This window comes from Pezoporus flaviventris, unplaced genomic scaffold (genome assembly GCF_033815535.1).
Source record: "Pezoporus flaviventris isolate CSIRO_AGI_PZ_B2104156 unplaced genomic scaffold, CSIRO_AGI_Pfla_v1 ptg000031l, whole genome shotgun sequence".
Classification (NCBI taxonomy): domain Eukaryota; kingdom Metazoa; phylum Chordata; class Aves; order Psittaciformes; family Psittacidae; genus Pezoporus; species Pezoporus flaviventris.
In genome coordinates this window covers 63,241,845-63,256,797 of record NW_026892579.1, presented here as the reverse complement: position 1 = coordinate 63,256,797, position 14,953 = coordinate 63,241,845, and the positions used below count along the sequence as shown (strand labels likewise).

General features: G+C 46.0%; 2 protein-coding genes and 1 long non-coding RNA gene across 6 annotated transcripts in view; 1 reads left to right on the top strand and 2 right to left on the bottom strand.

Annotated features, from left to right (window-relative positions):
• The window catches only part of PAK5 (p21 (RAC1) activated kinase 5), a 176,599-nt gene that overhangs the window by 119,408 nt on the left and 42,238 nt on the right, over positions 1 to 14,953 (bottom strand). The gene's annotated exons all lie outside the window — the stretch shown is intronic.
• On the top strand, positions 1,111 to 13,315 carry LOC133273509 (uncharacterized). Of its 3 annotated transcripts, none has more exons than XM_061461843.1 (3): positions 1,111 to 1,551; positions 11,657 to 11,776; positions 13,130 to 13,315. In XM_061461843.1, exons 1-3 carry the CDS (start codon positions 1,155 to 1,157, stop codon positions 13,228 to 13,230), a joined length of 618 nt encoding a protein of 205 aa, XP_061317827.1. In that variant the 5' UTR covers positions 1,111 to 1,154; the 3' UTR covers positions 13,231 to 13,315. The 3 variants fall into 3 exon arrangements, with proteins under 3 accessions (XP_061317827.1, XP_061317829.1, XP_061317828.1); XM_061461845.1 differs by lacking the exons at positions 11,657 to 11,776; positions 13,130 to 13,315 and adding exons at positions 2,581 to 2,658; positions 2,749 to 3,016; XM_061461844.1 differs by lacking the exons at positions 11,657 to 11,776; positions 13,130 to 13,315 and adding exons at positions 2,581 to 2,661; positions 2,749 to 3,016.
• Positions 13,035 to 13,439, bottom strand: LOC133273510 (uncharacterized). Its single transcript, XR_009744854.1, has 2 exons — positions 13,309 to 13,439; positions 13,035 to 13,212 (listed from the first exon to the last, which is right to left on the bottom strand). It is a non-coding gene; the product is annotated as an uncharacterized LOC133273510 (long non-coding RNA).

The window sequence follows — 14,953 nt, the reverse complement described above, 5'->3', positions numbered from 1 at the left end:
CCCATCTCAGTCTCCCTTCTGTCAGGTTAAAGCCATTCCCCCTTGTTCTGTCCCTACAGGCCCTTGTCCAAAGTCCCTCTCCAGGTTTCTTGTAGCCCCTTTAGGCACTGGAAGCTGCTCTAGGGTCTCCCTGGCACCTTCTCTTCTCCAGACTGAACAAGCCCAACTCTCCCAGCCTGTCTTCATAAGAGACATGCTCCTATGAAAGAGAAAGCAGCAAAAGAGCTGTCAGTGAGGAAGTTGCAGGCTGATGTGAGAGCTTCCTCCTGACCCACCACCACTGGAGGTGACCTGAGTAAATGCTCCAACATTTACCTTTGCCAGTGTTGGTCCTACATATACCAGGCTCTTCCCAGCTCTGCAAAGGCTGCAGCTGTAGCACAGAGCGCTGCTGTGCTCCATGTGCAGAGGGCATTGCTGCAGTCAGGGATGGATGCACTGCTCTGCCTGCCACCCTGAGAAATAGCAAGACCTTCCCTGCAATCCCTGTCTTCAATCAGAAACCCTCTCTCCAGATCATTTCTCCCACCTCTGACGTGACTGAACTCCTGGAGTGATGCAGTCCAACCAGCACACTGCCCCTGGCATGGCATGTTTTACACCAGAACAAGAGCTGGCTGCATGGGGCAGCATTTCCAGTTCTGTGCCTGCTTGGGACCTTTCCCAGCCTTACTCAATCTGCCTGCTTTGTGGCAGTACTGAGAGTGCTAAACTTAAGAGCTGCAGCATGCCAAGCAGATACAGGGTTATTTCTGCTCCATGGCTTCCCAATGCCATGCACAGACCGCTTTAAGAAACTCGAGAAAAAATGGCTGCTTCAAAATAAACTCTATCCATCACTGGCCCTAAAGATGACACATGATGAAATGCCCTTACCAAACAGATCCTCACATTTCAGCCCAGGAAAGCATCCAAGTGCACAGCCAAGCCAAGACAAACACAGCACTGCTCTCTCCTGGAAAGGAACATGGTATGAAAATCCCCGTTGTTGGCCTATCCCAGAAAGTGATTCACCCTCCCCACGGGATCTGGACTTGCCTACGCATGTTTCGCAACGCTGCCTGGCTTTATAACAGCCTGGTTGCATGTGGTGGCTCCTCACTGGTTACTCTGCTTGCCTTTGAGTGAGGAGGCAGCAGCTCATTTTCCTCACCATGATTATCCTCCTGCAGCATCTCTTCTTGCGGGCCACAGACTTACTGCTCGCGACGACCCTTTCCTGCCTCTTCTATGGCTTCGTATGCATTTCTATTGCATCTTTGGCCTGCTTCATTATCCTCTTCTCCTTTGGCATTGTGGAGAGGAATACTGATGTGAAAGGGAGAGCAATTGTCATTCTCGTGTCCAACAGCTCCATTGGGAGGATGTTTGCAAGGAACCTGAATAAAGCAGGTTTCAGGGTGTCTGCTGCACACTGGCCTCCTCGAGAGAAGGGTACAGCTACAGAAGAAGAATGCTCCTCAAGCACTGAGGTAGCCCAGCTCCACATGACTGAAGATGAGTATCAGAAGACAATGAAAACCTTCATAGAAAGCCACTTATCCCTGAAAGGTAATTTTTAGGGCAAACTTATGGATTTTGCCTATGGTAGATATCAAAATGCACAAGACTGTGATGTGGTTGTAGTTCATCAGCAAATGCTTTAGAAAATGGGTTATAACACTCTAACTGCATTGCTATTCTTAGTGTCAAACAAAAAAATGTTGCTTTTTCCAGGGGAAAGAGCTTGCTCTGGTGGCTGTGCAAGGCCCAAGTAGACCCCAGTCTCTGGAGCAAGGCAAGACAGGTCAAGGAATTAGGGGGAGAAGGTCCCACCAAGGCACCTGGGGATAAAACAGAGATGAACAAGGGGGAGTGGACACTTGGACAGTGACCTGAGAGGAAAGAATGTGTCTGATTTTAACTTCTTCTGGATTAAAATACCTGAGCTCCCTCTTGTCTTCTTGCCTGCTGTGGGATTCCTAAGAGCAGTCAGGTTGGAGCTTTGGCTGGCAGGTTGGGACAGGGTCCCTGGACCACACTGTGGGGACATGGGACTGAACACAACCTGCAGCTCACCAGGGACAGCACAAGGCAAGTGATGTCTTAAAGGGGATGACTGCAAGCACTGCTGCTGGGGAGTCTCTCCAGTGTTGTGAGACGAGGGGTGCCAATGGGCAGGCTGGTTTACACCCCAGCTGAATTAGCTCTGCTATCCAGGAGTCTTTATCCTCACAGCCATAACTTTACACCTATTTGGAGTGACAGAAGAGTCAGCCTCAGCCATCTGGGCTGTAAGTTCACTGCCTGCAGGGCTGCAAGAACCCTCTCCTCCACTGTGAACCTACCTAAGGCATGTCTGAGCAGCAAAGCTCTCTCACTGCTTCACCATGCTGCCACCTTCCTTCTCCAGCTTCTCCATCCCTCTCCTCCTTGTTCTTCTCTCTGTGGTTTCACTGAGGCTCCCTTTGAGGTCTCCCCAGAGAAGCTTCTGATTGCTCCCACTGAGCTGAGATCTCTGAGAGCATCCACACCTCACCACGACAGATAAGCCCCTTGGCATTGCTGCCCAGCACTGAAGGCTTTTCTTTGTGCTGCCAGGATCTGCAGAGGAAGGACATTTTGGAAGTCAGATCATGCACCACGAAGCCTCCACTACTGCGGATAGCCTTCAGAGGGGTGGTAGGGAACCCCAGCCAATACCTGCTGCTAGCTGCAGCTATTCAGGACCCCATGGCACAGGTTATCTCACATTGCTTTTCCCCTCAGAAGCATCCAAAAGACAAGAAGTACCTGTGGTCAGCTCCTGCGGGACTCTGCATGGCCCAGGATACAGCACTTCTATTCACTAGCAGCCCAGAGGCTCCAGGAACAGGTGCCCTGCACACTGACAGAGGGGTACAGATCAAACGCTCCATTGCCTCCATCAGCATTTAGGCTGATTTGCACTAGTACAATTACTCTGGTAAAGACAAGACCTAAAAGCTCACAAAGCTGTGAGCCAGCATATTCCTGCTCCAGAAATGAACAACGCAGACTTTCTTAACCAACAGTGCTCTGTGGGAGCTGCTGATTTCCACAGGCCTTTGCTGTTGTAATTAAATGAGGATCTATCCCAGTGATATCTGCCTTTTTTTTTCCTTTTGAATACCTGTGCTAGTTAAGGGTTTTTAACAGAATCATACAATGGTTTGGGTTGGAAGGGAGTTTAAAGCTCATCCAGTTCCAACACCCTGCCACAGGCAGGGACACCTTCCACCAGATCAGGTTGCTCCAAGCCCTGTCCAGCCTGGCCTGACAGGGTACTCTACTGTAGGATCTGTGAGGTTTTACATTTAGGGTCTCCTGCATAGTATTCAAATCACAGATGGGGATACTGAAATGCATTTCCCAAGTGCTGACCCAATTGCATGGCAGATCAAAGCACTGTGTATGGGTAGGGAGGAGAAAAGAAACCTCAGAGTTTTCTTGCATTGCTCTGTTAACAGTTTCATGTGAGTGCTGGCATTTATTCTGCAGGATTTGCTGTAATACTTTTGGCAAGGGTGAGCACGATCACCTGCCACCAGCTGATTGATAACAGAATGATTTAAAGCAAATCAATAGACCACACTGGTAGGTTCCCCACTTGCAACGTGCAGTTTGGTAAGCAGGTTCTGGACAAGGAGAGAAGAGAGTTGGTGCTGTAGGAGCCGACACGGCACAGCATATAGGAACCAGACATTATACAGCTTTCTCCATTTAGAATCTCTCTTACGCACTTTATGCATATACAATTTTTTGTTTCCAAAGAAAGCAATTTTTGTGCTGTTTTTTTATGAAGATTTTTAATAACTTGCCCCCATAGCAAATTTTTACCATTATATCTTTGTTACTATAAGAAAAAAGACTTGTTTGATATAAACACAGCTTTTGAAATGCATCCTAAATTCCTTTCAAAGTAACAGAGAGGAGTCAGAACTCCCTAGTCATGGTTCCTTCTAGAATTAAAAAACTGATGACAGCTAAAATCATTAAATTTTTATTCTAGTAGAGGCCCGGAGGCCCAAATTTTCAGGTAGGCCAATGCCTTTGTTTTGTGCTGGCAGCACAAATTAATAAGGTGCTATTATGTTTAAAGAGATTGTAATGCAAAGATACAGAGAAATGCAAGTCAGCCACCTTCCAAAGCCACAATATGCTTAACTTAGTTCATAAAAGTCTTGTGTTCTTCCAGCTTTTAACTTGTGGTGTGTTCAGATCAGATGTTTAAATGTTCTCTGTGACCAGGAGGTCAAAGAGACAGGAGGAAAAAGAGGAGAGAAGGACTCTTAATTGCTCACCTTGAGCTTGTATTCTCAAACCCTGCAAGAGCTCTTGGCTCCGTGTCCAAGTGCTGCTTGAGAAACTGCTGTGTTGCTCTTTGGGCACCTTGCCTGGAAATGCTGGCAACTGCTTCAGGATTTTCAGGATTGACTGCAGGGAGGGTGGGGCAGGACAAGGAGACAGAAAAACGTGGAGATGGGCAAGACCCAACAGACAGCAGCACCCTGACCTGACTCGGGCAGGGTTCAGGCAACCAGAGTGCTGGGCTGACTAACTGCTGCAGGCTCTGCTGCCACAGTACCATGGGGTTCACCTCATCACAGACACAGGTTCAACAGACACAGGGCTAAGTGAAATCAGTGTTTACTGCACTGTGCCCAAAGACTGGCTGTCTCTGGCTTTGCCAAGAGCAGCAAGCCCCAACAAGCTGCCAGCCTGCACAGAGTTCAGTTTCCTGAATTAAACTGCCAGGACAAGCAGGATGGAGAAAGTGGATGTTTCACATCTAGTCTCAGCCTTTCTCATGATTTAGACATTATTCAAACTGTGTTTCTTCTTTAGCTGCACTCAAAACACTTCCAGGGTCTTGAGAGATCCTGTCTTCTCCTTTTGGTGTCTTTAATGTCCCTCAAGTCTTTCTGCACAGCAGGCTGAGCTCTGCCAAACTTCATAACATCTGTGGGTCTGTAGACCACCAGTGAAGTGCACAGAGCAATGACAGTGGCAAAGCACCTGGGGGATCTGCCACCCTTTCCTTCTCTCACTCCAGGGACCAAAGGTGGTTTCCCACTTCCTTGTCACTTTTCTCTCCCACTCCTCATAGTATTCATCACTCATCCCAGTTGTTTCCACCTACTCTTTCCTTGTTTTTTTTCCATTCCTCTGTAATGCCTCATGTTTCTGCAGGGGAGATGACACACTGGTGTGAGCAATGCCTCTGGCTGCACAGCACAGCCTCTCGCTGTTCATGCAGATAAAGTTGCTCACAAGAGTCCTGCTGATCTTCATAGGGTCAGGATTTCATTTCTTGTACCTGAATCTCAGCTAAGACATGACCACTGCTGCATTCTTTGGTACATTTAACAGCTTCCCTCTGTCCCTATCTGTTAAATAGGAAGGGCAATACGTTTTCCATGAGCAGGGAAATAACTGATGCAAGTTAATAACATTAATTCCTAAATAATCTTAGGCCCCATATTTGGAAGACTTTCTCACCCTGCACTTCACCTCGGTGCTCCAAAGCAATGGGAAGTGCTTGTTTCTGAATGTTGTTCTCCAAAGGCCCATGTAGACATCCAGACCAGTGGGAGGTAATAGGCTGTCATCCTCAGCCATCTCTTCTCATACCCACAGTGCTGCAGTCAGACTTGCTCTCTTCTGAAGTTAGTCCAAGCAAGATCACCTGGATCATCTGATCTATTTAAATAGGCAGGTTTAGTTAACCCATCTTCTATACATCATGGGACACACAGGCACGCTCTCCATTGAAGAGAGCTGTGAGGGCAGCAACACCAGCAGTGCAAGTAGAGCTAATCCTGGCCAGGGTGAGGTGTCCAGAGCTGCGGTTGCTTGCTCAGGGCTGGGTACTGAGGTCCTGGCAGAACTATAGAGAGCATTGAAGAATCAAGGCTTCTTCCGAGCAGCCCCATGGCTTCTCAGACAGCTTCCACCTCTTCTAAAGGTTGAGCTGGTTTGGCAGTTCTGTTCTGCCTTTGGTAGCAGCGGGAGATGCTCTCCTGGTACTGGCACTTGCCTTGCGTCTCTCCTTCAGCATCCACTTCAGTCAGTCACACAGTTTAGTCCATGGAGGCTCTCTTGTGACAGAGATACAGCAAGACAGATCCTTGTGGTGGGCCTGAGCAGGAGACAGAGACATTTGAACTGCTCCCTTGTGTGGTGGGCACGCTGTAGAAATTCTTTTGTCAATGCAGTCGATCAAATTGATTTATTAGAAAGTAGCCCTTCCTCATTATCTTTTCCATGCTACATCTTCCTTAAGATGAGAGGCTAGGCCCTTCATCTTTCCTAAACCTCACCATAGAGGGCAAGTTCATCTTTCCTTTGCCAAAGTATAGCTTAGTGCATGAGCAAGGAAGAGTCACAACAGCCTGCCATTCCCGCTCACTTCAGAGACTGATTGGACAGATGGGATAATCACTGACTGCAGTAATCTACGAGGGAGTAGGAATTATGAATGAACAGAGGAAATGAAACCATAAACTCATGCAATTTTAAACAGTACTGCATTATTTAACTTCACCCAGCTACAACAACTGCAGGCCACCTTGGATAAATCAGGCCATTCTCCAGGCTGCAAATGACCATGCTTGGACTTGTGCATCAAATGATGAATCTCTGTAGCTATGCTTTTATGCCTCTAATATGGGTTATCCAGAAGTCTTAGATGAACTGGCTTGGAGCTATATTGCCTTTCTGTCTCCTGGGGATTTATCAAAACTACAGAAGCACTTTGATACAGCAGCCATTGGTGCTATGAAACAACCCAGATCCTGCTCTGAAACTATAGGTTGGGAAGAGTCATTTATTTTAGGATAACAGGAAATGCCCATTCAAAGCTTCTTTTGTTTTAAGCTAAGAACCTGTGAATCATCTGCAGTGGATGTGCTTTTTTCTGTCTCCACAAGCAGCTATGTGTCAACACCGACATTTGATGGGAGGGCAGTTTTCACTTCCCTGAAGTGCTTTTGCAAGTCTCTTATTTCATCAGACAATGTCTCCGCCAGGAGCCAAGCACCCTGGATGTACACACCAACCCACACGATCCAAGAGTTACACAATCCAGGAAGGCTGCATCAACACTTCTCCTCCCTTGCTCATTGCCAGCTCCAAACCTCCATCCCCCACATCACACTGCTGCTGCACTGGACTGAGTTTCCCACTCAGTGTGCAGGAAGGGGCTGGCAGCTCAGATCTGTGCAGAGCCCTCAGGACTCTGGGTGTTAATCCTGGCAGGATCAGTCCTGTCAGCTGTATTTTATAGGCCAGAGAACTTCATGATTCCCAAAGCATAAGCCCGGCAGGCAGCTGTGCGGGAATACCCAGGCACAGAAAGCAGGAGCTGGGCTGTGAACAGTGAGTCTGGGTTGTGGTAGGATCCAGCAGGTACCCAGAGCCCTGACGTGCACATCAGCACTTTCATACAATCATAGAATCAACCAGGTTGGAAAGTCAAGTCCATCCAGTCCAACCATTCCCCAGCACTGGCAAGGCCACCACTAACCCATGGCACTGAGGGCCTTGTCTACACAGGTCTGAACACTTCCAGGGATGGCGATTCCAGCACTGCCCTGTTCCAACACCTGAGCACCCTTCTGGTGAAGACATTGCTCCTATTATCCAGTCTAAACCTCTCCTGGCACAGCTCGAGGCCGCTACCTCTTGTCCTTGTTTATCTGTTTGCTGCTGGCTGGAGGATTTCTGTTTGCACACCAAGATCTTTAAGCAGTAACCAAAATCCACATTGGTCTGCCATGTATGAAGAAGTGGGTTATTTTATTTGCATGCATTCAGCACATGTTGTCATGTAATATTGTGGAAAGAGGAGGTGAAAGAGCCATATGCTGCTGTGACCTTTAGCTTTCTTCTAAATCTTATGTTTGCAGTCAACATGAACAGAAATGGATCATTTCTTACATAGAAACCAAACAAAGCCCAGGTAGCTGGATACTGACGTTACACTGTGTATATACTCTTCTAGTCCTAAATTCTGCCAGAAGCCTTCTCTAGCACCCTAATGCAATACTCCTCACACCGCCCCCACTTAGCTCATATGAATTTTACTCACATGCTCTAAATTTACCTTACAACAAACCCCAGACAAGTTCCATTTCCAAGCTTCATCCATCATTAAACCACACAAGGCAGGGATATTTGTGACATGTTCCTGAAACAAATGATCAACACATTTCCATGCAATTGCAGTGGCAGGATTAGATGCAAGGTAACAGAAAAGCAAAAGTCTCTGGGAAACTCTTTATTTACCACTTGTGCATGATGCAAAACTGATTTCTGGCTCTGTGAGCACTGGAAATATTCACAGATGTTACTTAACCTTGATGCTAATTTAAACATGTCCCAAACAAGAGCTTAACTCTGTACCAGTTTAGAAACATTGTGTGTCTTTAACCAGAGTGGGACAGCTTCCACCAAACAAATGTTACTCAGTATTTGTTACTGAACTTCTGGGTATTCATTTACTTCAAATCTACTCTCTTGACATTTCCCATCCAATAACAAACTCTTTTCCCAACACTTATGCTGCCGACCCCTAGGTAACACAGAGGAATGACTGTGGCATTTCCAGTAGGAAGAAGTAGGCAAGAACAAACTGAGCTTTCCTTGCAGGACACTGGGCTTGGCCTGGCTGTGGTCAGCTCAGCCCAAGGAGCTTTGCTTTGGCACTAGGTTGTTCCTCCAGCTCTCTTGGGAGGCTCCAGGAGGAAATGCCTGGCAGGTACAGCCTGCGGTGGTAAATCCTCTTAAAAATCCCAGCACAGAGCCCAATTCCACCCCATGTAGGCTGACTTAGGAATCTTGTCTTACATGCACCGGTTTAGAGCAAGCAACAGTCTGCCACCAGAGGTTTAAAAATCAACCTGGTTTGCAGGTCTATGGATTATAAACACACTTGGTGAAAACCTCTTAGAATTGATGCTCTGTTACAGTCAAATGATTTGCTATGGAAATATTGTCCAAAAACCAGAGCCTTCCTTCTGTTCTTGGGTGGTTTCCCCTGCTTTCTGGAAGTACATTTATTATTCTTATGGTTTGGTCAAATAGTTTGAAACCTATAAGCTGTCTGATACAAAATTATCCTGCCAAACAGCCATGCCAGGTAGCATTGATTTCTAACCCCAGACTAAATGGAGTTAACTTTAAAACAACAGACTGGTAAAGAAGAAACAGTTATTTTCAATAATGAATAGTAATAGTAATTCCTTCTGTAAAGACATTGCCATCAAAGAACCATTCCCAGTGGGTAAACCAGACACTTATGTCTATATGTTTACCTGGCACTACCCCTAACTACTTTCCCCCTTCCTCGAGGCTTTTCCCTATAGGTCTTAATGTAGTTAAGTTCCATTCTGCCTTGTCCCAGGGGTGGAATCACAACATAAAGACCTCAAGCCCATTTAAACCTTGTAGCTGTGCCAAATGACCCCGAAAGTCATGATTTTTCCAGCTCCTGAAAACCCATTTTGTATTTGAACTTCCTTTCACTGTAAAAGCCCAAGTGTCTGTCCCCCATTAGAGTCTTGTTTTCCCCACTCCCATCATTAAATTAATTGAGATGTCATCGATATGAAACTAAAAATCCATTCAGGTTTCTTGCCTTCCACTCCTTCCCTCTCGCCACCTTTGTGGTTTCATATTTACATGTATTAAAAATGCATTTTCTCTCCTTCTTGCTCCCCAAGACTCATGCAGCACCAGGAAAGCTTTTAGTCCTCATCAGAGATTCAGATTTCCATCCTGCTTTCAATTTGTGGAGACCACGTTTTCCAATGAGTAAACACACTGATGGAAAATTCCTGATCAGTTCCCATAACCATACAAACCATAAGAGAGGGACTGTGCCCTTCTTATCCATCCATCCACTCAGAAACAGCAGACTTCAGTGTCGTTTGGATAAGGTCCAGAAAATAAAAATACAGGCAGAAACAGGAGAATAAATTACAGCCTTTAACAATAAAAGTCTATAATCCAGCAGAAACAGCATCCCCAAATGTTTGGATGCTGGAAAGAGTGGTGGCAAGAGGAATGCTGCTGTCATCCATTTGCTCTTTGCATCTCTCTTTAGACCTCTCTAGCAGATTTGTTATGCATGCCACCAGCTCCAGAGCACAGGTCATGTCTATGTGTCAGTCATGTGGATTCACACCGTCTGATGCAAAACAGGGTGTTGCACTGACTCTGAAACCTAAAGACGGGAGCAGATGAATGAGGACCTTAAGTCTTAACACTGTTTTCTGAGAAGCAGAAAGGACTGGGGACAAGGCAAGTCTTGCTGCTGCCTCCCTGAGGGACGTGCCGCAGACCATGGTTACAATGCATGTGGCACTGCACTTTAATAATCATATCTGACAAGTGAGATGTATGATCAATATCTGATATATGAGAACAACACAGGGAGTTAAACCATGTGACAGACTGCTGCATCCAGGATTGATGTGAATCAGGGCTTCAGTCCAAGTCTCCTTTCTCAGGGCCAGCATTACAGGTATGGACAGATAACAGGAGCCAACCACCACCCAACATGTCTTTCGTTACAGCTTTCAGCAAACATGGCATAGACACAGACAGTTCTTGGCCAGAAGAATTCACCCAGAGCTTTCCTTGGACTCCTGCATCAACACTAAGGAAATACTTTCCTTCAAACCTTACTCCACTCTCTTTCCTTAAAGCAAAGCAGGGCGCTTCTTTCCTTAGGAAGTCACCTTTCCCTCAACCAGCAGCCATCCTTCCCCCTCTCCTTTACATCCACTGTCTGGAGACAACTTCCAGCAGCCACCAGGTTTAAAGGACATGGTCCTTTGAGTAGACACTGCATTTAATGGGTCAGAACCCTCTTTTGAAGTTAAGTAAGCAAACAGATAAAATCCCCTCTCAAAGATTATCCACTTCACCACAGACACACAGGCCCCAGTTCTGATTCATTTGCCCTACAGAGTAGGAAACTTTTAAACCCAGATTTGCCCCTGTATGACATTTGGATGCAATGGCTTACCGTTACAAAGGTAATAAGGGAGTAAGTGCCTTAAAGAGAACAAGCCCCAGTGAGTGATGGTTTCTAACAAATGCCATTTGATTTTTCCTCAAATGTATTTCTTGGAAAAAACTTGACTTGCTTTGCTTCTAAGAAAAGTAATGTGCTAATGTTTGCCTGATGATAAAATTGATCTGACCTTCTGCAAATAACCTGACACCACGGTGTGTAGCTGAGCCTTTTGAAGTGCATTAGGTTGTTCAGACAACAGGGCTTTCTCCTGTTTATTCGGTATGGCCTCTTCACATAAATGATGGAAATGCTTCCAAAGCTTTCCTAAAAATAACTTCAAGCAACTGATAAAAAAAAAAAAAAAGATTTGAAATTCCAATGGAACATGTAATAACAAATTTCAATGGATCTGCGAAGGAATAACTGTCTTTGGAGCAGCATTACTTTTACACTCTAAGTCTTGCAAACTATGGCCTCCCTCCTCCCCAGTGTGAATAGTATAGAGCTTATTATGTTCAGCTTTTTAATCAGAAATAGTTGCAAGGGGCAATATTTCATCTGGAGAAACATAACGATGTAGTTCAAGACAGAGCTGAATGAGTTAATGTAGCTGATACCCTGTTAATTTGGCAGGCATGTATGGGCTGATGAAGAAGCCGTCCATCTTGATATGGGAAGAAATGGAACCAGACACACACAGCTTACCTGAGAGAAAAACCTCCTCTAAATGGAAGAAGGTTTTCAAGGCTCCAGGTAGGAACCACTTATTGCAGTCAAGTGCAATTGAACATATTGCATTTCTCTAATGAAGTCTAGATGAAGGGGGAAATGTCTTTAAAATGTTGTAGCCATTAAGGTTTTTTCCCTTAACATGGTTTTCAAAACCAAAGTCCTTGTTTGTGGCCACTCCTCACCAGGGTTGGTCACTGACAGCTTAAAACGTGTTAAAGGTAAGGCTGGGCTTATAACTAAGAGTACCCGGATAGGACAGAGCCAACATGTGCAGCATCAGCTCTGCAAAGCCCCCACTGTCCCTGGACCACCTGAGCTCCCTCCTTTGGCATAGAAAAGAAATAAAACCCCACAGCTCCCATCACCAAAACACAATTCAGTAGCTGACAGCACTGGGCCTTTATCAGATGGCAGAAGTTCTCCTCCTGGTTAGTTCTTCACACAGAAGATACTACTGCCTCAGTGTTCACTGGAAGAGGTTTGTTATCAGGGCTAGCTGTTTATAGGAAGGAAGACTTAGAAATAGCCTGCTAATTAAAGTGTGAGTTTATTTATAAGGCACATTCATTGAGAGTTATTTATTTGCTCTATAAATGTTTGCATTACAGATTATATTATTTAGTTTAGTTGCATGCCAAGTCTCCTCTGCAAGACTTGTCACCATTTGAAGGTGTTCTTCAGGCTTGCAAGAGCCTCAACACTGAAGGCAGACTCTGGCTGTAGATTCCCAGGAAAGCACTTTGCTTTCTTACCAAAGATGAAGAGAGGAATGGCAATAAAAGCTGTTAAGAGGAGGCAGCTAAATTGTTCTTCATGACATAGCAGAAAAAGAAAGCATCTTGCCCTCCTTTCCCAAGTGATGCTCATTAGATGTGGAGCATATCACAGAAACAGATGGGGTAAATAACCAAGAAACCTGTCACCCAAATCCCTGAATCACCGCCTCTACCATGACCCTCCTCAAGCCCCTGCTCTCAATTCTAGCCAGCACTGGTGGGCCCAGTGCTTGTGGCCACCCTGCTGCTGGCTGCCATTACTTAGTGCTCATTTGAGGGATGCAGTGCTCTCTTGCATAGTGTGGAGGGAGCTCAGCTTGTGAGCAGCCTCTTCCCCACCCAAACCTTCCTCCTGTCCCCAGTGCAAAGGGCACTGATAGGAGTGGGACCAGGGAGCAGTTCCGCTGTGTTGTTTGCTCTGGGAATCCAAGGCCCGTGATGACTTTTATTTATTTTTATATATATATTTTTTATCTATATATAAATAGATCATTATATAATCATATTATTGAAGATGCTTTTATTTATTTATTGGACATGATAATGTTCTTTTGCTGTGGAGTGAGTGGCTGAAACAGCAGCACTTTTCTCTTTGCAGCCCTCTGTGTCACAGTCCTCTCTTGCCTAGTGAACTGTGCCTTGACTTTCCTGAAGAGAAGCCTGCAGCTCCTTGTGCCTCCACTGGAGTCCAAAAACTGAGAGGTGAGCAAACATGCTCACAGCTCAGTTACATGCACCTCAGAACTAAGCAGCATCCACTGTAATGGCAGCTTTTACCTCTGCTGGGACCAGGAAGGATGACCCACCCAGCAGCAAGAGGGCTGGGAAAGCATCCTTGGAACAGGCTCCTGTCCCCTCTGGCATTCTGACACCTGAAGGATACTGCCTTACTGCACCAATCCAGCCCCACAGAGTCCCACCTGGGGCACAGCTACATGCAACAAGCTGCCCGAGGGGCAAAGTCAAAATGGTAAATGCTGTCCTATACTATCTGAAACAGCTGTAAAACCACAGCTTGTCAACACTGGTGCACATTCACATATGTAGAAATCTCACATATATCAAGTGATGTGACCCAAATGTGCATTAAATAACTAAAAATTACAGACACAAACCCTTTTTCAGTGTCTGTCGTTGGTGGGTGTTTACCCAGAGCTCAGTTCTGCCCTGCAAGCACTGCCACCAAAATTACTGGGAGAGCAAAGGGACAACAGGCTCTCACAGCAAGGGGACATGGGAGGTGCTTCAGAGCCTGCTGCTACACAAGCAGATCCTCCGCTGAGTTCGCAGCCAGACCTGCAGCAGATGTAGATCAGTTGCAAAAGCAAGACCAGCCAGCTCCATCTCCAACACTGAGGCAGAGCATTAGCTGCTCTCCAGCATCTCATTGAGATTTAAGAGGTACAGTAGTTGCTTTTAAAGGGCAAACCCAAATATACCCTGTAGCTTCTTCACTGCTGGATCATTTCTCCTCCATTCCTGTGGTCTCACTGCTGCAGGATGTGATGGCTTTGGAATTACATTTGCTCAGCACACGGCTAGAAGTGAAATGGTGTATTCCCAAGCATACCTGCCTGAACCAAAGCACCCAGAGCCTGTTGTGATTCACTGATCCAGGCTTTAGGACAGGAAAAATCCCCTAAAAGACAGCAAATGAGATGGATCTCCAGGCGTCCCCACTTGTTGGTCTAATCTTTTCATGCTAAAGGGGAGGAGGTCCCTGGTTCTCCATCTAACACTGCCTTCAGGTGTTTATATTTCAGTAGTATCTTTGCACTGACCTTTCTGAGTACTGGATCAGGGCCATCAAGCATGGTGCAGATGCCATGTTGAACATACAGGTGGGTATCTGAAGGGGGCCTACAAGGATGCTGGAGAGGGACTCTTCATCAGGAAGTGTAGCGATAAGACAAGGGGTGATGGGTTTAAACTGAAACACGGGAGGTTCAGGTTGGATATAAGGAAGAAGTTCTTTACTGTGAGGGTGGTGAGGCACTGGAACAGAGTGACTGAAGAAGTGGTAAATGCCCCATCCCTGGCAGTGTTTAAGGCCAGGTCAGACAGGGCTTGGAGAAACCTAGTCTAGCATGAGACATCCCTGTCCATGGCAGAGGGTTGGAACTGGATGAGCTTCAGCTGTTTTCCAACCTTGACCATTTATGAAATAATCTGTTCCTCCCTCTGCAGTGTGTGTGCCAGTGGCTGCAGCCATACAGGGCAAGTGTGATGAGGGAAGGGATGCAGTAAAAGGGCAGCATGAATGAAGTCAGTTGAAATAAATGAACAGCACTGAAGAGATAAACCTCTCCTGATGCCTTTCAGCCAAGAAGGAAACCCATGGAGCGCTACATGGTAATCCTGTCATGCCACAATGAAGAAATGCTATGGGAAGGAGCATAGCTGGGATCAGAAGTGACAAACT